Source organism: Manduca sexta, chromosome 10, assembly GCF_014839805.1.
Source record: "Manduca sexta isolate Smith_Timp_Sample1 chromosome 10, JHU_Msex_v1.0, whole genome shotgun sequence".
Lineage (NCBI taxonomy): Eukaryota > Metazoa > Arthropoda > Insecta > Lepidoptera > Sphingidae > Manduca > Manduca sexta.
This window is the reverse complement of record NC_051124.1, coordinates 2,397,072-2,417,958: the sequence shown is the minus strand read 5'-3', so window position 1 is coordinate 2,417,958 and position 20,887 is coordinate 2,397,072. Positions and strand designations below refer to the sequence as shown.

At 37.3% G+C, this 20,887-nt stretch overlaps 1 protein-coding gene and 2 long non-coding RNA genes across 4 annotated transcripts; 2 read left to right on the top strand and 1 right to left on the bottom strand.

Annotated features, from left to right (window-relative positions):
- Window positions 1-1,231: 1,231 nt before the first annotated feature.
- Window positions 1,232-2,370, bottom strand: LOC119188908. Its single transcript, XR_005112157.1, has 3 exons — window positions 2,282-2,370; window positions 1,455-1,541; window positions 1,232-1,353 (listed from the first exon to the last, which is right to left on the bottom strand). It is a non-coding gene; the product is annotated as an uncharacterized LOC119188908 (long non-coding RNA).
- Window positions 1,450-3,720, top strand: LOC115443854. The gene is made up of 2 exons (XR_003938664.2): window positions 1,450-1,528; window positions 2,253-3,720. It is a non-coding gene; the product is annotated as an uncharacterized LOC115443854 (long non-coding RNA).
- A 3,135-nt stretch (window positions 3,721-6,855) lies between these two features.
- On the top strand, window positions 6,856-17,682 carry LOC115443858 (organic cation transporter protein). 2 transcript variants are annotated; one of them, XM_037437104.1, is made up of 7 exons: window positions 6,856-7,138; window positions 9,774-9,972; window positions 10,498-10,598; window positions 10,837-10,988; window positions 11,429-12,055; window positions 13,538-13,719; window positions 17,479-17,682. In XM_037437104.1, the coding sequence occupies exons 1-7, from the start codon at window positions 6,978-6,980 to the stop codon at window positions 17,635-17,637; spliced, it is 1,581 nt and encodes a 526-aa protein (XP_037293001.1). In that variant the 5' UTR covers window positions 6,856-6,977; the 3' UTR covers window positions 17,638-17,682. The 2 variants fall into 2 exon arrangements, with proteins under 2 accessions (XP_037293001.1, XP_037293002.1); XM_037437105.1 differs by lacking the exon at window positions 6,856-7,138 and adding an exon at window positions 9,498-9,556 and having other exon boundaries at window positions 17,479-17,659.
- Window positions 17,683-20,887: the final 3,205 nt, after the last annotated feature.

Below are 20,887 nucleotides of genomic sequence, written 5' to 3'. Positions count from 1 at the left end.
TTTTAGTAACATCATATTTCATACTGCACCAAAAGGGGCTAGGGGTATATTCAGTTAATCTACTATAATAAATGAATATATGGTCTGCAAACTAATTGCAATTTATAAACAATAACACAATAAGCAGCATACACAAAGACTGATAACGCATGCATTTTAATTAATGAGAATATACTAGGGTTGTGAATGCTAATCTATACTAATATAAAGCTGAAGAGTTTATTTGTTTAAACGCGCTAATCTCGGGAACTACTAAATGTATGTTGATTTTTTTTATACCAATAAGAAGCAACGTTATTCCTGAATACTATAGACTATATTTTATCCCGGAAAACTTTTTTACGAGTGCTGAGCCACAGGTAAAATTAGATCTTGATAAAATACAGAGATTAATAAAAAAAATCTCAGAACCTAACTTTTTGGCGTCTGAGCATTTCCTTCTAGTCAAATTGGCGTGGTAAATAATAAAAATAAAATATTAGGATTTATAAATTCGATAAATGAAAATTTTATGTCACGAAATAATATTATTATTCTTCAAATCCACAAAATTAAATCTAGCATCAAGTACTATTAAAATTAAATACAAATCAAATATTAAAAGAAAGTTAAATTGTCTAGATAAAGACTACAAACACTGAATTAAATAAAATCAGCTGTTATCAAATTCCATATTTGCTTTGAACGACGTTTAGGTCTGGCGAATGTATTTTTAATTCTTTTACAACAATCCATCACGTATGTTTTTCTTCTCAAAGTATTATGACATTTGTTTTCTAATCACTTGTTATTTTATCTTTACTTAAGGAGCTTGGTCGTAATGTCACGACCAATCATTTCGATTTTGAAATCACACTTTTTGTCTTTTGGGAGGGGTTTTGTCCTTTTACAGATGATGGTCTCTCATATGTGAGGGTCCGCCTGGGTAGGTACCAACGCAATGTGTATTTCTGCTGCCAGGCAGCAGTGTGTAGTCACTGTAGTGTTCCGGTTTGAAAAACACTGTAGCCAGTGTAACTACTGTACTTAATAAGACTTAACACCTCACGTGTTCACCTCACCTCACCTCACCTCACTCACCAGTGCAGTGGAATACCAAACCATAGTTTGTAATTCAAGGTGTTGGATGGGGTTTCTACTGTTTATGGGCGGTCGTATCGCTTACCATCAGGCGAACGGCAAGTTCGTCTCATCCTTCAAAGCAATATAGAAATAAAAAATGTATCCGGTTTCAAACAGGCCGGCATAATTGTGCCGACTGGCCAGGGATAATCATCTCCCGTCAGTCGTCAGTCAACACTCTATCCAAACCCGACTTTGTCTACCATTGGTAGGGTAACAACGTGTCCGTATCTAAAAAAAAAAAAAAAAAAACAAAAATTAAACAGAGAACCTCTTACTCAACATTACGACAATAAATTATTCCAAAAAAATTATAAAGGATAATAACTTACCTCGGTTGACAACCCTAGCCTCTGCCAGGTCGTGGTTCTGTTTATTTGTACCACAAACACCGCCATGGAGCGATGTGAGTATTTTTCCTGTAAACAATCTGCACTTTACATTAAATTAATTGAATTCTTTCATATTTCCAAGTACCGTTCTAGTCAAATATTCGGTAGGTCTGTTGATTTAAGTCCAATTGTAATAAGATAAAACTGCTTCTTGCTACATTTTTTTAGTAAACCATTTAAAATTTTTTGTTTTTCATGTAAAAATCGTTTCATACTGCGCATTTTTATGCCAATACAGAGTTGCTAAAAAACAGAAAAAATATAATAATTTTCATTTATTCTAAGTTCGAGAATCCATAGTTTACTATCAGTCATAAATGTAATTTTTTGTGTTTGTTTATTCCAAGTTATTCAGAATATAGTTATGCTTCTGTTTCGTAATTTATTCATCTGTTTTACATATTTTTTCTGTTTCTTGTTTATAATACTGGAAACTAAAATACTAAGTATGAAAAGACATCTGTCCCATAATGTACTTTTCTCTAATACAAGTGAATCAAATAAAAGTAATGATTTTAACACATTATGTATTTAAGAATATAATACACAGTAACACACTCAAACTACGGGAGTAAGTAGAGACTAGGACTCTATGGATTGCCAATTTGCCCGATTCTTCGACACGTCCATGGCAAATTTGATTGGACGCCTCATGGCTTTTTCATCCAAACTAACCTTACATATCTTCTTTGTCAGTCTCCTATCATCTTATCTTAGCATTTAATAATCTATTTTCAGTCATAATACTACTTCTTCTCGTCCCTTACCTGTCAGGGTATACCTTCGTCGAGGAGAACTCCTGTCCCTGTAGCCAACCGTTCCCCCTGCAGCCTGTGTGCGCTACAGACGGAAAGACCTACTGGAGCGAGGAGTGCGCGAAATGCATGAACCCAGCGCTCGTCATCACCAGGAAATGGTTCTGTCCACGGCTTGATATTGAGCTGGAAGGATAAATAAAACATAGTATAGTACTCGGCAGTAAGTGAAAAAACACTAACCCCCTTATTCAAAGACGTTATTAAACTAAGGACGGAGCATTGTTGTGATAACAAGTCTGTTTCTCAGCTTTGTTTATCTAACAGCCAACTAAATTCAAGTTGTATCTAAATATTAGCCAATCACAATGGCCCTATATCTACGCACTGCGAAGGCTGCCATGCCGTCAGCACTGAGAAACAGACTTATTATGACAGCAATGCTCCGTCCTTAGATGAATAAATATAACTTAGGTGAATAAAGGGGTAAGTCTTACTTATAAACTCGTCTTATGATTTAGCGTTAAGAGGTGGTTAAGCATTGCTTAAATAGCTGTCAAAATCAAACTTCGCCGGTGATTAAAAGTTTAAGAGCAGACTAGTTAAGATGTAAGCATAGCTTTGCGAAATTTTTATAACACTGTAAGATGTGTGTGGAAGCTAAACGACTTGAGTATGGCTCATAATTTACATTTAGTCGTTTGCGTTTTATCGCCTAGCTGTCAGGTTAGCGATAATAAATAAATATCGGCTGTGTATTATATACTGTCCCACTGCTGGGCACAGGCCTCCTTTACTACTGAGAGGTATGTACTGGTAGGCTTTAATCCACCACGCTACAGCCGCTTAATTAAAATACAGCGCTAAAGACTTTATTTTATTTTTTCATTTAGGATTTATTATAAGTGACAAAGACGTTACCCTACAAAGCTGAAATTAAAAGATTGTCACTTTCTAAACTGATGGTTTCACTCCCGTACTATAATATATCTATGTCTGTATGAAAACGTTTCTCGGGATAAATATTTTCCCCGGATAAAAAATAGGATACAGCACTCAGGAGTAATGTAGCAGACTATCAGAGAAAGAATTTTTAATATCGATTTATTGTTTCCACAGTTTTGCACGTATAAATAAACACACAAACTTTTCCTCGTTATAATATTAGTATATTTACTGGCGAGTACTGCAACCATTTAAAACATGTTTCGTTTTTTTATTTCACACTGCAACAAAAAAAAAGTTCTTCTTAAGTTGGAGATTTTTCGTAATGGCTCATAGTCTATTCATAGTTGTATAATTGTATTATTAATTCTATATTATGTCAATATGTGGATAATGGTGTGAGTTAAATGTTTTTATATACATTTAGATTAAGATTAGCCTTTAATATTCCTCAACATGTAACCATTTATTGTCCCTACAAATAAAAATATAACAGCTTTATAAAATAAAATCTTTTTATGTAGTTTTAAAACTAAAGGCGATCATAGCTGGCAGCATGCATTTTGTGCCTTAGCCTATTCATACGTTTGTTATCTGTTTGTGTAAATTAAATAAAAACCACACAATAGCCATCGAAGTAGTCGGAAACAAGATACGCATACAACCCGTATTACATAAATAAATAAACATTTAACGTTACACCGCGATTTACGCACCTCCATGTTTTTTGGCGAATGATGGACACGTGTTTAATTTATCTTCTTTGCAGTTGATTTTTTAACACAGTATCTACTTTTTTTTTCACAGCTGGCAATGGTGAAAGAAAACATCGTGAGGAATCTGCATAAGTATTCTCTCTAAGAATTCCAGAGGTATGTGAAGTTTGCCAACCGATATTAGGCCAATGTAGACCGAGGCCTATATCCTATTAGTAGTGGAAGAGGTCCGTGCCCAGCAGTGGGGTGGTATATAACGTAGTAAGTATAAGTATAAAATACATAACACAGGTCTCATGATCGTAAGTTTTATGATCACCACGCATATTGAACATCCGAAATACCAGAGTTATCATGGATGACTTTTTAAATGTTGGAACACATCGTTTTCAAATTTAAAATCTATAAATATATAAATGAATCCTTATATCCCTTGGTCACGCCATAACTTGAAACTACTAATAACCATTTTTTTTAAGTTTACAAATACTTTGTAGCAGGTTTAAACGGAAAGAAAATATAAAGAAATTTTCTCAGAAAATAAAAAAATGTCAGAAAACTTAACTTCAATTTAAACATCGCGCGGTTGATAAATATGAATTTTAAAATAACACTTTAGTTCCCAAAATGTTTTTGAGTAGAAACTAAATAAAAACCGCAATTTAAATAAAATATTCATTACAAAAACAGGACAATGTCTGTCAGGTCAACTTGTATTATATAAGATTTAAACACCTCCCGTTAACATTGTGTTTAATTTTCGTATTAGCTGCATTTGTAGCGCGTCACTGGAGAGTACGAAATATGTCATCTGCAAAGGCCCCATCTCTGCAAGTCTTCAGTCCATTTGTAATCCAGTTTTGCGACCAACCCACACCGCACTCACCCGGTATTACTCAACGAGACCAGCTTCAGAACCAGTATTAATCATAGGTAAATGCTAATTAATCTGCATTCAAACAAAGCAAGGCTTATAAATTATCATTTTACATTGCAGTTTATTTCTTGTTAAATGTTGGGTATATTTGTTTTTATTTATGATAAAGTTGTTATTTGAAAGACGTAGTATTAGGACTGATATAATGTCGATTTTTTTAGTCACTGCAAGTTACTTGTAGTAGGGTCTAAAGATACATATGTATCCCTCGCCAGTCGTAACAATTATGCCGGCCCGGACACCGGATATAAACAGGTTGATTTCAAAACGCGACACACGTGACCCACTGTGGCGGCACACGTTGTATATTATTAAATCACACCAACCTTTATCCCATTGGAAAGTAGGGTAACATTATCAAACATTTTGCAGGCAAATTTTGGCTTGCTTCTAATGATTTACTTCACCGTCTACCTATCAAGGGTCCACATAACACGATTCCGACCGGCTTCTCTTTATGTAGAATTTCTTTAGAATCTTATTTTCATCAAAACGATTTGCAGACTGCATTTATACATATGTACCTATATGTTTTGTCGTGTTGTCTTTAGGAAAATTTTATCTTTCGCCATTGCTATTATCAATAATTTCTAGAGGAGTCTAACGTAAGGCAAGTCATTGTGAAACCCCACGTATAAAAAATAGTTTTAATGGAAATGTTTTCCTATTTAATGTTTTTTCTCTTTGCTATTGACATAGAATGATTTTACAATGGCTGTCGTAATAATCTGCAGACGGTTGTTATCTAAGAAGATGCAAATATGCAAAGATGCAAAGATAACTGTTCATTAGACAGTATGGGAATCAGGCAAAAGACTGGCTTTTTGATTTTTTATACGAGAATGGCTAGTAACCCCACTACATCTGATGGTATGTCGAATGGGGTCTGTATAGTGACGATTGACGAGAGATGATTATCCTTCGCCAGTCGACATAATTATGCCGGCATGATTGATACGGGAAATACAGAGGCTGATCCCGGAACGTGAAACTTACATACGTGGGCCGCTATGGCGGGTTTTCCACATTGGTTACAGTGGTCGCTATCCGAACGGATACAAGAATCCGACAACCAGCCATCTTAAACTTGTAATATCCTGCCGTTTTTATAAAAATGGATGGTGAATCATTAGGTTGAATATTAAGGGCCCAATATTGAAGCTCGAGAACTTAAGATATAATGAAATGAATGAATGCAACGTGTAAGAAATATAATAAATAAATAAGTACCATACAATTTTTATCTTATATTTAAAAAACAGAGTAGGAATTGTATTTAAAACGTATTGAATAAATTATACTTTACAGACACACATTTTTTGAAGAGCGAAATTTTTTGGATGGATAAAACAAAAACACTACGAAATATTGATTTTCGAAAACAGATTCTTCTATAATCTATTCTTGAACTATTTCACAACCAAATACTTAAAATTATGATGAATGAATTATCAAAATGCCTGGAAAATTTTCTGCACCTCATGCTCTCTCCGCCTTATTAGATGCTCTAGATTTGAACTTAAATGATTTTGAATTGCTATCATTAAGCGTTCAATGACTGCGAATCATAACTCGGGTACCAATGATAGCGGACAATCGTTTGTGAAAACTGTTGGTACATAAGGTCGCTTTTGGCGTATTTATTTCCAAAATATCCTACTTTGACGACCTCCAAAACCCTGAATACTGCGGTGCTAAGTTCAAAAGCGGTATCTCAAAAAAAATCAGAATCTTGATTTTTATGTCGTCAGATAGCTTAAAGAAATACCCATCCAATAAACTTATCTAAACGGTACCTTGTTTAGAACTTGTTAAAAAAACCTTAAAAGAGTTTCCCTATCTCAGTTTTACATACAAAACTATATTTACAAAATTTCAATTATCTCGAAATAAGGTTTCCGTCATATACCGCTTTTGTTTAGCACTGCATTATACACCTCAATACGTCCCATAGATAGGCAATTGCAACGTCAAATTACATAATAGCAATACTAAAGGAAAAAGCGTCATCTATGAATGAAACTGCCAATGCACGGTTAACGAACTGAACTCAACAATTGTTTTAAATTAGCATCAATTTTATTGACTTCGCATTTGGCCGTCGCGAGAAATGGGTTATAAAAACAACAAAAAGATATATGATGTTTCCGAAGTGTTAGAAGTGTTTGGAAAATATCAGATAATACAATATAGTTTGATATGTGTATCTACAGTGTTCATATGTATGATCGATATTAACTATATTTTCGTCGCTGGCAATTTGAAGTATCGGTGAGTTTTGATTTGGTGATAATTGTCTATTCACAATGATTGTTAAAACTAGAACGCATTATATTTTTTTTAACTAGCATTTTTGAATCAAAATCACAATTTTATCAAAGAAAATATTTGTTAATTTTTAACAGTTTGGCGCTTAAGATTTTTTTACAAGAAACCACGACAAGAAAGAACATCCAACACAAAACTATCATTGAATGCTATTTTCTTATCTCGTGAGTTACATGATCGATATTTTAATTCTTCATAACGAATATTTGAAGAAAATAATTTCAATTTAAAATTAAAGAAACTAAAATACTGGTTAGAGAAGAAAGTAGATCGTTTCTGGATCCTCAAAACATAATCACGTTTTATGAAGATTCCAGAGAAGATATAATAGTCCATACTAAGAAACTTTACGTAATTCGCAACTTATTTAGAATTATAAAGATCTCGTCTAAAAACTTAGAACTTTTTATTTATAAAGTGAGTAAACATCAATCTTGATCGACTTCATATATTCATATTTTAGCGAATACATTATTATATAATATATAATAAATATAATACCAGCCCTGTATTATATATATATACTATCCCACTATTGGGCACGGGACTCCTCTACTACTGAGAGGGATTAGGCCTTAGTCCACCACGCTGGCCTAGTGCGGATTGGTAGACTTCACACACCCTCGAAAATTCCCATAGCGAACTTCTCAGATGTGCAGGTTTCCTCACGATATTTTCCTTCACCGTTAAAGCAAGCGATAATTCACAAAGAATACACACATAATTTTTTTGAACATGTGTGCGCTTGGGATTTGAACCTGCGGACGTCTCGACAGTCCGTTCTACAACCAACTAGGCTATCGCCGCTATTGTTATTAGCAACGGTTATATTATATTAAAGTATAATCAGACTATTGATATAATCTATTTATACAAAGATTACATGGGTGCAGCCAGCTTTAACTTGGAGAGAGAGGCGGTGAGTTAGAAAACCTTAAAATTTGATCCAAGAGAAAGCAAAACGGAAGTTTGTATAGATTATCCCAATAATTCAACATAATTAGTTACATACAAAATCTATACTTATGTATAATCCAGAGAGACGTAGCTGTAATCCCTTACCCACCTCTCCGCGTGTATGCCTCTATCATGTAAAAACCTAATAATGTCTTATGTATGTCGCGAACTAAAGTTCCGCATAGTAACATTAAATGTTTTGTTACCAATTGAACAATTGCTGTCTCGCCTACGTCATCTGCCTGAAGATTGTAAAGATGTTTAAACGATACAAACAATTATATATATCAAGCTCTAACAAACAAAATATTACGTCATAAGTCCTTTATTATTAACCTCTACTTTTATGGTTTAATGACTCCTCTGTTTTATCGGTATTTTGCCAGTGTCAATAACGTAGTATTATGGTATATATATAATATAATATAAGTAATATTATATTATATTAGCCCCGTATTATATACCGTCCCACTGCCGGGCACAGGCCTCTTCTACTACTGAGAGGGATTAGGCCTTAGTCCACCATGCTGGCCTAGTGCGGATTGGTAGACTTCACACATCTTCAAAATTCCTATAGAGAACTTCTCAGGTTTGCACGTTTCCTCACAATGTTAAAGCAAGCCATACATAATGACAACTACGTGTGTATTGACAAAGAATACAACCATATTTTTCATCCATTTATACTAAAAAATTAACCAAAAATGTAATCATAGTAGGAACCTTACACTAAATAAAAAATAATTACGCAAATAAGTTCATAAATCTCAGAGAATCATTGTACAGTCAGCTACATAATTAGGTAGACAAATTTGAATTTCAAATCGCCTTCGAAATTTTGTTTCCATCTCAACAATCATTTTTCCTTCACTTAACTAAATTTTACAGGGTTTACTTAACTTTAGATAAACGAAAAAGAAGTACAAGCGTTTTAGAGTATTTATTTGTTAAGCTACTTTTATGGCTGACTGTATATACTACATACATAAAAAAAATTGAAATGTCAAATTGAGAATCTATTCTTCAATTCGCTGAAGAAATACGCATCTGTCTCGTTGACAGTCTATCGCAAATAACATGTCACCTTCGGTGTCACCTTTTGCTTTTCGTTTATCTCTGTACCGAGCTATCAAATAGACTGATAGAGAAAGTTATATTAAGTCGGCATATGTATGCATTATAGAGAAATAATTACTGCTGGTAGGTCTCTCATATGTGAGAGTCCACCTGACTAGGTACCACCGCAATGCCTATTTCTACCGCCAAGCAGCAGTGTGTAGTCGCTTTTGCGTTTCGGTTTGAAGAACATTGTAGCCAGTGTAACTACTGGATATAATAAGACATAACCCCATGTGTCATAATGGCGAGCGCTATGGAATACCAAACAATATTTTGTAATTCAAGGTGTTGGATTGTGTCTTTACCATTTATGGGTGTATCGCTTACCATCAGGCGAACGCTCGCTTCGTTATTCAAAGCAATAAAAAAAAACTTTAGTTGTAGTTTGCCAGAATAAAGAAGAAGAAAGAAGAAAGAATAATAATATCTAAATAGTATTTATTCCGACAAGTCTGGACATTTTTAGGCAAGCTCAATCTGATGATGATGATTGTAATTTCAGATGTCGTATACCCGAATGCGAAGATGTTAACTCAACAGCAGAGTTCCCAACTTGGTGGCCCATTACTACTCGAGATGCCTGCACTAGACCGGTGTTAAAAGAAGGTATCTTCGACGCGTGCTCAAACAACAGCTTCATTGATAAAGTAGAAGAATGTACTGAATGGATTTACGAGAGTAATGACACTGTTGTGGCTGAGGTATGTTGCACTTAGTTTTTTTCTTTTTATAGTGGCTCGGCATAGCTGCTTTACTGCACTTGATTTTAAGCAAAGTAAAACCCATAGAAAATGCCAGCTGATTAGATTAATATTCGGTTAGATAATCTAGGCCATCGAAGCTTGCCGTTCGCCTGATTGTAAGCGATACGACTGCCCATCAACAGTAGAAACACCATCCAACACCTTGAATTACAAAGTATTGTTTGGTATTCCACTGCGCTCGCCATCCTGAGACATGAGATGTTAAGACTTATTATGTCCATTAGTTACACTGGCTACAATGTTCTCGGACTGGAACACGACAGTGACTACACACGACTGCTTGGCGGCAGAAATAGACATTGCAGTGTTACCTACCCAGGTAGACTCTCACATATGAGAGACCTACCACAAGTAGACAAGACATCACATTTTCTGGCATTTTTAAACAAGATTTGCCCGGCAGTCTATGCCCTAGAAATATGATGTGGACAAAAAATAATAATAAACGAACCTGATTTCCAGTTAAACCTGGCGTGTCAGCCGTGGAAGATCAACCTGATCGGCACAATCCACAGCATCGGCATGCTGATATCTATGGCCGTGTGCGGGTGGATGTGTGACAGGTGAGAGGACTTTTGGTCTTATTTTAAAATCTACCAATTCATTAACATGTTGATAAAGGCGAGGATTAAATAGTCTCACTTTCCTTCACAAAGTTGTGAATTAGGAATAGCATTAAGTCTATTAAGTAAACATCAATATAATTAGTAATTTGGTTATTGATATTAGATAAAATTTAGTCAGCTTTCTTTTGAAGGTCTCCACTGTTCTCCACTATAGTCTACATATTGTATTTCCCAGGTTTGGCCGAAAACCTACCCTGGTAGTAGGCCTTGTGGGCAGCTGCATGGGCCAGTTTAAGACATTGGCCACCACATGGCCAGTTTATGTGACAGTCGAATTTCTAGAAGCTTCGATGTCAGGCGGCACCTACACAACTGCGATGGTTCTCAGTAAGTTAATAAATAATAATTTAATCGATATGGTTTTACCAGGTCAACGGTCGTTGGGAAATATTGCATTGTCTTCAAAAATATAATTTATTATTTAATTTTTATATAGCACTAGGGAACTTTTAACTAGTTGGTGTTTTTGACTAATGGTAAGCAATGGTCTTTAGCCATAATATATACAACGATGTACTAACAATATAATGACCTGCCTGAGAAGCAGAAAAGAAAAACTGTGTTACAATTTTTTTCTCGCTCAACCCGGGATGCGAGCCTAACACCCCAGTGCCGTGTTCATACTCGTATTAAAACTACGCCACCGAGGCAGGCACCGAAGATAAGATACCTGTAATCGTTAGCTACATCACAAGAAATGACAGTTTAATAGTTTTTTAATTCAATTATTATTGGGATATTTATTAATTCTGATATTTTCATTCCAGTGCTAGAGATATGCGGGCAAAGCAAGCGAATTCTCTCAGGAGTACTATTTTCGTATTTCATATACTCCGGGGAACTCTTGTTCGCTTCTATCGCGATGTTCGTCCCCTATTGGAAAAATATTGTTCGCATCATTTACACGCCTTGCATCTTCTTCTTTTGCTACATATTCCTAATCCACGAGAGCCCTAGATGGCAAATTGTCAAAGGGAAAACAGAAGAAGCAAAAAAGAACATGTTACTAATAGCTAAAACAAACAAAGTTAATCTTAACACCGAAGAATTTAAAAATATTGACGGCGCTAGTTTGAAAGACAAGTTTAATATTAAAGAGCATGAAGTAAAAGAGAGTATAGTGAACGTAATTACTTCTAAAGAGATCTGGAAGCGATTATTGGTGGCAGCGGTTTGTAGGTATACCGCCAGTTTTGTGTACTACGGGCTGATGGTTAACTCTGTGTTCCTGCCTGGTGATAAGTACGTGAACTTCCTGCTGTCGACTGTGATGTCGTTCCCCGGGGAACTTATCTGCTTGTACTTGATGAATAAGATTGGAAGGAAGCTACCTTTAATGGTTGGATTTATCATGAGCGGTGTTTTCTGCATCGCCTCGGGATACGTGTCTGATTGTAAGTAATACGTAGGTATAATTAATATTATTATTTCAAAGTAACTAAAGCTATTAAAAAGTATTCATGAAAAAATAATAGTCTTCGAAAGAGGAATACAAATTAATAAGTCAATGGTTTATGGCTACCCAATACTCCTGTTGCAATCTTATAGCAATTACTTGCCGACAGACATTCAATCCGCATATTTTGTCTATTCTTAGACTGCTTTTGTTCAACTAAATGTCGAAACATTTTACACTGTAAAAACTTACTGAAGCTCAGTTCCTTTAAATTTTATGGTTATTGTGGCTTTGAAATTAAACTAATTTTCCGGATTCTATCGCGGTTTTTTGTTTTTTATTTTCATTCAATGATGGTTGGAAGCTTGCACAAGCCTGGGATCCTGTTCTACATTTAATTAAATCGGAACCCAAAAGGCCGGCTGCCAGACTTCAAGACACTGTGAGCTCATTCTGCGTAGATCGGACCACCAACAGCAAAATTTTAAAAAAGTTGTATAATTGTAAAATGTAGGTAGATATTGTAACTTTGACTTTGCGGATGAACAACACCTCAGTCCCCCCCGTGACCATGAAGGCTGCAAAGTCTTCGAAACGTCGGGAGAAAATAAAAAACAAAAAACCGCGATAGAATCCGAAAAATTAGTTTAATTTCAATGTCTAACATTCGCGTAAACATAAGAAATCGTTATTGTGGCTTATTCTCGATATTCAAATAATATATTATAGTCTACTAGCCTATTGCGTACCGGGGGATCGTCGTGACCACTTTTTTATTTGAGCACGACAAAGTTACTCAACTGCACGTGATGGAAAATGAAATAGGATCCAGATAGTCATTACTGACAAGAGATTACCCCTCGTCAATCAATACAAAATTATACTGTGCTCTTTGGAATCAGATAAGCACAGGCTGATTTCTGAACGCGACACATTTATGTAAAGTGTTTTACACTTTGTATACGGCGGTCGCTTGCAGATGAATACAAAGCACAAGACTTACTTTTTTTGCTGATCGTAAGATATCTTTTATATCCGCCCAGATAGCGACGACAGTACACAAGGTGTTTCAACCCGCCTTAGTGGCCCTAGTAATTGTGTCGCGTTCCGGGATCTTCCTGTGTATATCAGATGCCAACAGGCCGGCATAGGTACTTAATTGTGTCGTCTGTTGGGTAATCTCTCGTCAGTCGATATTCTATTAAAGCCCACTTCACTTACTATCAGGTGCAGTGGAATCACTTTGTCGTGCTCGGATAGAAGATTCTAAAGCAGTAGCACTATTATGTTGTGGGCAACTTTCAATAAACAAACACAAAAAAATACATTCATGATTGTCGGAACTACTAAACCTCAAACCTAGAATAAATTAAAGTTCCTTGCAAAAGGAATCTTCTTCTGGAATGTTTTTGTCGCGCCCGTATAAAATAAAAAAGAAAAGAATAATAATAATAAAATACTAAACTGCGTCTCATTTCAGCGTACACGTGGGGTAAGATCATTCTGTTCCTGTTCGGTAAGATGATAATATCCGCATGCTTCACTGGTGCCATTACTTACACCATGGAGTTGTTCCCGACGAGCGCGCGCGGCTCCCTGCTGGCGATGAGCTCCTTCACATCAAGAGTGGGGGGCATGCTCGCGCCTTTGACGCCTATGCTGGTAAGATCGATACTCAATTTTAAAAATAAAAAATAACTAAAAAACATCCCTTGTCCTGGATAGGGGGACCAGAAAAAAAATATTGATGCTCTATAATAGGAGCGTATTCCACTTATCATAGGGTGCAGTGGACGCAATTTGCCTTGTTGGTAAATGAACCTTTATATATAATAGAAATTGACCTATCGACGCTACAGTGAATATATTTTAATGATTCAGTATATTTGAGTTAAAAATGTAGATTTTTTCTTGACCTGCAATTGTAATATTATAATGATAGAAATGGTTGCTTGGAAGAATAAACACTGCAATTTCGTTTGGTTATCATGTCGAATGATAATGCTCCTCTAATACTCATTGAATTTTCGTAGATATGACGGGAAACGCATCGAATTTCACACACACACATTATATTTTTTTTCTCTTTGGTAATAATAACTGGAGTTTTTTATACAAAAGGAAAGAGATTAAAATTTTACGTTCACGCCATACTTATGTATGGAGCGACGAAAAAGTCACCACTGTAGAGAAACAAATGGCTGAGTTTGTTTAAAGAAGGGGAAGATCTCCAATCAGGCAGATGTGGCGCCTTACAAATCCTTCTACCGAAAATTAGGATAGGTTATTGCCATCTGGAGTTACTATGGGCTTTATTTTCTAATTGATTATATCACTTTAACAGATGAACGGTAGGTCTTCTAATTGTCTATTTCATCTTGTAGTTCCACTGATGATGACTAGATGGCGCTGCATGTTATATGTATTAGAAATCTTAAAAACTTGCAAAGTATGATTATCTTATCCGGTATTTCAACCAGGAGCTCACCTATTTTGCAAAAAAATATACTCAAAAATTAGGCAATCTTAGAAGATAAGATTATATCCACGATGAAAGGTTTATTGACTTAAGCGTCATTTTTTTGCGACACTCATACATATTTAAAATCAGTAACTTTTCTATGTTTTATTAAATTAGTAAAAAAAATTCGAAATAAAGTCGCTTAAGTCAACGTCGATATGTATTTGCATAATTCTTTATATTATATCAAACGTAAGACAAACAATAACATTACACAACATAATGCAATCACATCCGTTACAATTTCTTTTGATACAATTGATATACGCTAATAAATTGAATAACAAAAATATGTTTGTATCTGAAAAGAACAGACTCACCGAACTAAACCGTAAAAATAGTCAATATTCAGTATTATAGTATTACTAGCTTTTGCCCGCGGCTCCGCCCGCGTTATAAAGTTTTTCAGGCTAAAGTTTTCCGTTATAAAAGTAGTAGTTTCCCGGGAGCCTATGTTCTTCCCAGGGTTTCAAACTGTCTCCATACCAAATTTCATCTTAATACATTGGGTAGTTTTTGAGTATAACACGTTCAGGCAGACAAATGCAGCGGGGGACTTTGTTTTATAATATATTTTTTAGAACTTTTTAAGAGGAACAATCCCGTCATACATCATTGTTGCATAACTTTAACCGTTTACGCAGCGCACGCAACGGAATCTCTCAAAACGAATAATTTTTTTCCGTTTTTGCAACATGTTTCATTACTGCTCCGCTCCTATTGGTCATAGCATGATGATTATAGCCTACAGCACTCCATAAATAAAGGGCTATCCAACACAAAACGAATTTTTCAGTTCAAACTGGTAGTTCCTGAGATTAGCCATTACTGCTCCGCTCCTATTGGTTATAGAGTGATGATATATAACTTAAAGCACTCCACAAACAAAGGGCTATTCAACACAAAAATATTTTTTCAGTTTGAACCGGTAGTTCCTGAGATTAGCCATTACTGCTCCGCTCCTATTGGGTATAGCGTGATGATATATAGCCTATAACACTCCATGAACAAAGGACTATCCAACGCAAAAAGAGTTTTTCATTTTGGACCGGTAGTTCCTGAGATTAGCCATTACTGCTCCGCTCCTATTGGGTATAGCGTGATGATATATAGCCTATAGCACTCCACGAACAAAGAGCTATCCAACGCAAAAAGATTTTTTTAGTTTGGACTGGTAGTTCCTGAGATTAGCGCGTTCAAACAAACAAACAAACAAACAAACAAACAAACAAACTCTTCAGCTTTATATAATAGTACTAGCTTTTACCCGCGGCTCCGCCCGCGTTAAACAGTTTTTTAGGCTAAAGTTTTCCGTTATAAAAGTAGTAGTTTCCCGGGAGCCTCTCAAACTGTCTCCATACCAAATTTCATCTTAATACGTTGGGTAGTTTTTGAGTTTAACACGTTCAGGCAGACAAATGCAGCGGAGGACTTTGGTTTTTATAATATATTTTTTAGAACTTTTTAAGAGGAATAATCCCGTCATACATCATTGTTGCATAACTTTAACCGTTTACGCAGCGCACGCAACGGAAGCTCTCAAAACTAATAATTTTTCCCCGTTTTTGCAACATGTTTCATTACTGCTCCGCTCCGATTGGTCATAGCGTGATGATATATAGCCTATAGCACTCCAGGAACAAAGGGCTATCCAACACAAAAAGATTTTTTCAGTTCAAACACGGTAGTTCCTGAGATTAGCCATTACTGCTCCGCTCCTATTAGTCATAGCGTGATGATATATAGCCTATAGCACTCCAGGAACAAAGTGCTATCCAACACAAAAATATTTTTTTCAGAACGATCTGATAGTTCCTGAGATTAGCCATTACTGCTCCGCTCCTATTGGTCATAGCGTGATGATATATACCCCATAGTACTCCACGAACAAAGAACTATCCAACACAAAAATATTTTTTCAGTTTGAACCGGTAGTTCCTGAGATTAGCTATTACTGCTCCGCTCCTATTGGTCATAGCGTGATGATATATAGCCTATAGCACTACACTAATAAAGAGCTATCCAACACAAAAAGAATTTTTCAGTTCGAACCGGTAATTCCTGAGATTAGTCATTACTGCTCCGCTCCTATTGGCCATAGCGTGATGATATATAGCCTATAGCACTCCACGAATAAAGGGCTATCCAACACAAAAAGAATTTTTCAGTTTGGACCGGTAGTTCCTGAGATTAGCCATTACTGCCCCGCTCCTATTGGGAATAGCGTGATGATATATAGCCTATAGCACTCCACGAACAAAGGGCTATCCAACGCAAAAAGAATTTTTCAATTTGGACTGGTAGTTCCTGAGATAAGCGCGTTCAAACAAACAAACAAACAAACAAACAAACAAACTCTTCAGCTTTATATAATAGTATAGATTACATTATTATTACATTCTTCGCGTTCTCACTACAAGAATTGAAGGTGGTGGGACTCCCGCATGCGAAAGGCTAAGAGTTATCACCGCGATGTGTATTGCTCCAAGTAGAATAGGGGACTGTCCTATGTTTGATTTTGTACATCATTCTATATGTAATGGTTATTAATAAGAAAAAGAAGCACTCCTACGAAAACTGCATAAAAATTGGTTAAAAAATGACCCAGTAATTTATATTTCAAATATTGCAATGTGGACGCGTTATAGGAATATCGCATCATCTTTCTTTCGCACGGGTCGTAATTCCCGATGACGTCACATGTGGGTATTGCGCCTCTTTTCTGTTTCTTGTTACTTACATCTTCCACCGAAATTCATAGACTTATAACTTGTTATTTTTTACCGGATTTTAATAATTCTTTCTGTTATAATTTATATAACGTCAGTATTTGATAATAGTAAAGAACAAAAAGAACAAAAATACCAACTGTTTCTAAATAAATTGTATTTTCTTTCCAGAACTCTTACTCCGAAGCCGTTCCTTCTATATGCTTCGGGGCATCAGCTCTGCTATCAGGCGTTCTGCTGACCCTTACTCCTGAGACGAAAGACCTTCCTCTAATGGACACCGTACAACAAGTCGAAGACAGCGTGAAAAAGAAGAAGGAATTGATATAAAGATAATATCGGCTATATGAATAATTAAACACATTATAAACACTGTTGAATGTTTTTGTTTTATACAGAGTATAACAACTTTACTTTGTGGGTTCGGGGCGAATTGAATTGTAAAAGCGCGTGTGATTGACGACTAAGAATTTATTATTATTTGACACATAATCAATAATATACACAACTACACAATATAAACGCAAATACATTTAGGGACTAAAGACGGTATCGCGACGGAGCTCGGATGATGCGTGTACGCGTGTGGCGAGGGCCGACAACGGACTGGCGACGCGTCCCCGAGCCGCTACGTGGCTGTCCATTGGCCGAGCGGTAACGCGAGGCCGTTGTTAAAACGCTCCGCGCATGCGCGCTACTCGCTCGGCGCGTTTTAAAATTCGGACACGTTATATCCTCCCCCCTCCGAGTCACTACAACGACCCGTTGGTGACTCGGCAACAACAACATGACGTGGCCGTCCGCGAGGGCGCCGAGGCTGTACTGGGGCTGAGACCTGACCAGACTCACTATTATACGGCTTCAAATCAGAAGCATGAAACTTTCCTAAAATTTGGGCATCTAAGTCACTGACTTCGTAAGTAGTAGGACTAACAACTTTACTTATTCGATAAGGTCCATCACGTTTGGGCATAAATTTTCTGGTCCTACCTTTGGATGCATCACTGAGTAGATGAGTAGATACAAGTACTAAATCACCTACATGGTACTGTGTAGTCTGTCGCGTCTTATCAGCATACTTTTTCCTATCATCTTGACGAAACTCAGCCCTATCTCTAATAACATCCCAGTTATCTATGAACCTACGAAGGTATGGGGTGATCTGAGGGAGGAAATTCTCTTTATCTAATATGGCTCTTAAATCACACTGCGCATCAAATGGGGTTCTCATTTCTCTGGCGAACATAACGTGCGCGGGACTGGATCCTAGGGTGGAACACAGGGCACTATTCATAGCAAATCGTATTGAAGGCAAAAATTCTGGCCATCGGCGGTGCTCATTTCTCACTAGGATCGAGAGCTGTGTCCGTAAATCCCGATTCTTTCTCTCTGCAGGATTTGCCTCAGGGTGATATAAAGGAATAAGATTTTGTTTGATGCCAAGTATGAACATGCATTGTTGCATGGTGGCTGAGATAAATTGGACACCATTGTCTGATATGACTCGGCGCGGGAATCCATATCTAAGAAAATATTCACTAATAAGCACGGATGCACATATCTCTGCAGTCGCTTCTTTCAAGGCAAATAATTCGACCCACCTGGTGGCCGTATCTTCGACTAATAATACCCATTTCTCACCATGTTCGCCGTCTGGCAAAGGCCCAAAAAGATCGATGGCGAGTACTTCTCCGCGCTGATGAAGGACTGGTGTCTGTAGGAGTCCAGCGGGCTTCTGATTCGATGCCTTGTATCGCTGACACTCTTCACAATTCTTTAGATAATCCGTAATATACTTACGCATCCCCACAAAATAATAATTTCGGCTGATGCGATTAAAAGTCCGTTCTACACCTTGGTGTCCGGCTGTGGGGGCATCGTGAAATTCCTTTAGGATCTTTTCACGCATAGTAACTGGCACGACGAGCTGTGGCTGTTCACTATCTGAATCTGGAAGATAACGGTAGAGAACTCCTTGGTTCATGATGTAACCTCTATCTAGCCATTGAACGTTGACTGGCCCGGAGTCTTCAAGACTGTTAATAATTTTGGCAACCTCGGGATCTTCTAGCTGCTCCTTACGGAGTTCAGCGGCGCTTGCCCGTGGTAAATCAACGTTAACACTGCAGACATCACAACCTTCTTGGTTGGTGTCGTCGCACTGAGGACGGCTTAAGGCGTCAGCCACAACGTTAGCTTTTCCGGGAGTATATTCGAAACGAATATCAAAGGCTTGAAGCTTCATAGCCCATCTAATGAGACGCCCGCTTGGCGTTTTGAGGGTTAAAAGCCATTTTAGCGGCTGGTGATCACTTTTGACCACGACTGGATGTCCATCCAGATAACCCCGAAATTTATCTGTGGCCCAAACAACTGCTAAAGCTTCCTTCTCGGTCGTGCTATAATTTCTTTCCGCTGACGTCAACAGACGGCTGGCATACTCAATAGGCCGTTCTTCGGGCCCTTCGCCCTGAAGCAAAACAGCTCCTAAAGCGTAGTTGCTGGCGTCTGTGCGTAATACAAAGGCCTTAGTATAATCAGCCTGAACTAATATAGGCGCGGAAGTTAACATGTTCTTCAGGGACTGAAATGCTTCCTCTTGGGGATGTTCCCATATCCACGGTTCGTTCTTACGAGTAAGCTTGGTTAAGGGTTGACTTACTTGGGAAAAATTCGGAACGAACTTCCTGAACCAGGAGCATGTTTGTAAAAATGATTTTAAAATGTTTTAAGTTCTTAGGACTGGCCATCTGCAGGACTGCGTCGATCTTTGCAGGATCCGGCTTGATGCCTTCAGGAGTTATCACATGTCCCAGGTAATTGATCGTTGGTCGTGCAAAGAAACATTTTGCACGATTTGCACGAAAAGGCCGAATAGACGCAACCGGTCAAATACTTTTTGTAAGTCTTCTAGATGGCTAGAAAAATCCTCTGAAATGATTAGCAGATCATCTAAATATGCTAGCAAAACAACGCCCTGCAAACTAGCGCCAGAACGAAAACGATCAATCAAACGTTGAAAGGTCGAGGGCGCATTCTTTAAGCCAAAAGGCATACGTGTGAAGCGGTATGTCCCAAATGGAGTTACAAACGCGGTTTTATCACGATCAGCTGGGCGAACTTGAACCTGCCAATATCCCGCTTTCAAATCAATTGAGGACATGAAACAATGACGCTTCGTAAGCTGCAGCAGCTCATCTATGAGCGGAAGCGGATAACTATCCGTCTTCGTCAGAGCGTTTAACTTGCGATAATCTACGCAAAATCGGATACTATTGTCCTTTTTGGGAACTAATACGGCAGGAGAGGTCCATGCAGACTCGCATTCCTCAATTATACCGTCTTCCAGCATTTTATCAATTTCGATTTTCATCAACTGCTTCTTTGCAGGAGTGAGGCGATATGGAGGTACTGATATAGGCGGATGATCCCCAGTGTCGATATGGTGTTCGGCATACGGAGTGGGAGCTCCCCCCTGGTCCGAAAGACTTCTTCATTATCGCCTAAAAGTGAAGCTAGCCTCTCACGTTCGGGAGGATTAAGCATGGTTCCCTCGTCTTCTCTTAGGAACTCAGCAGCA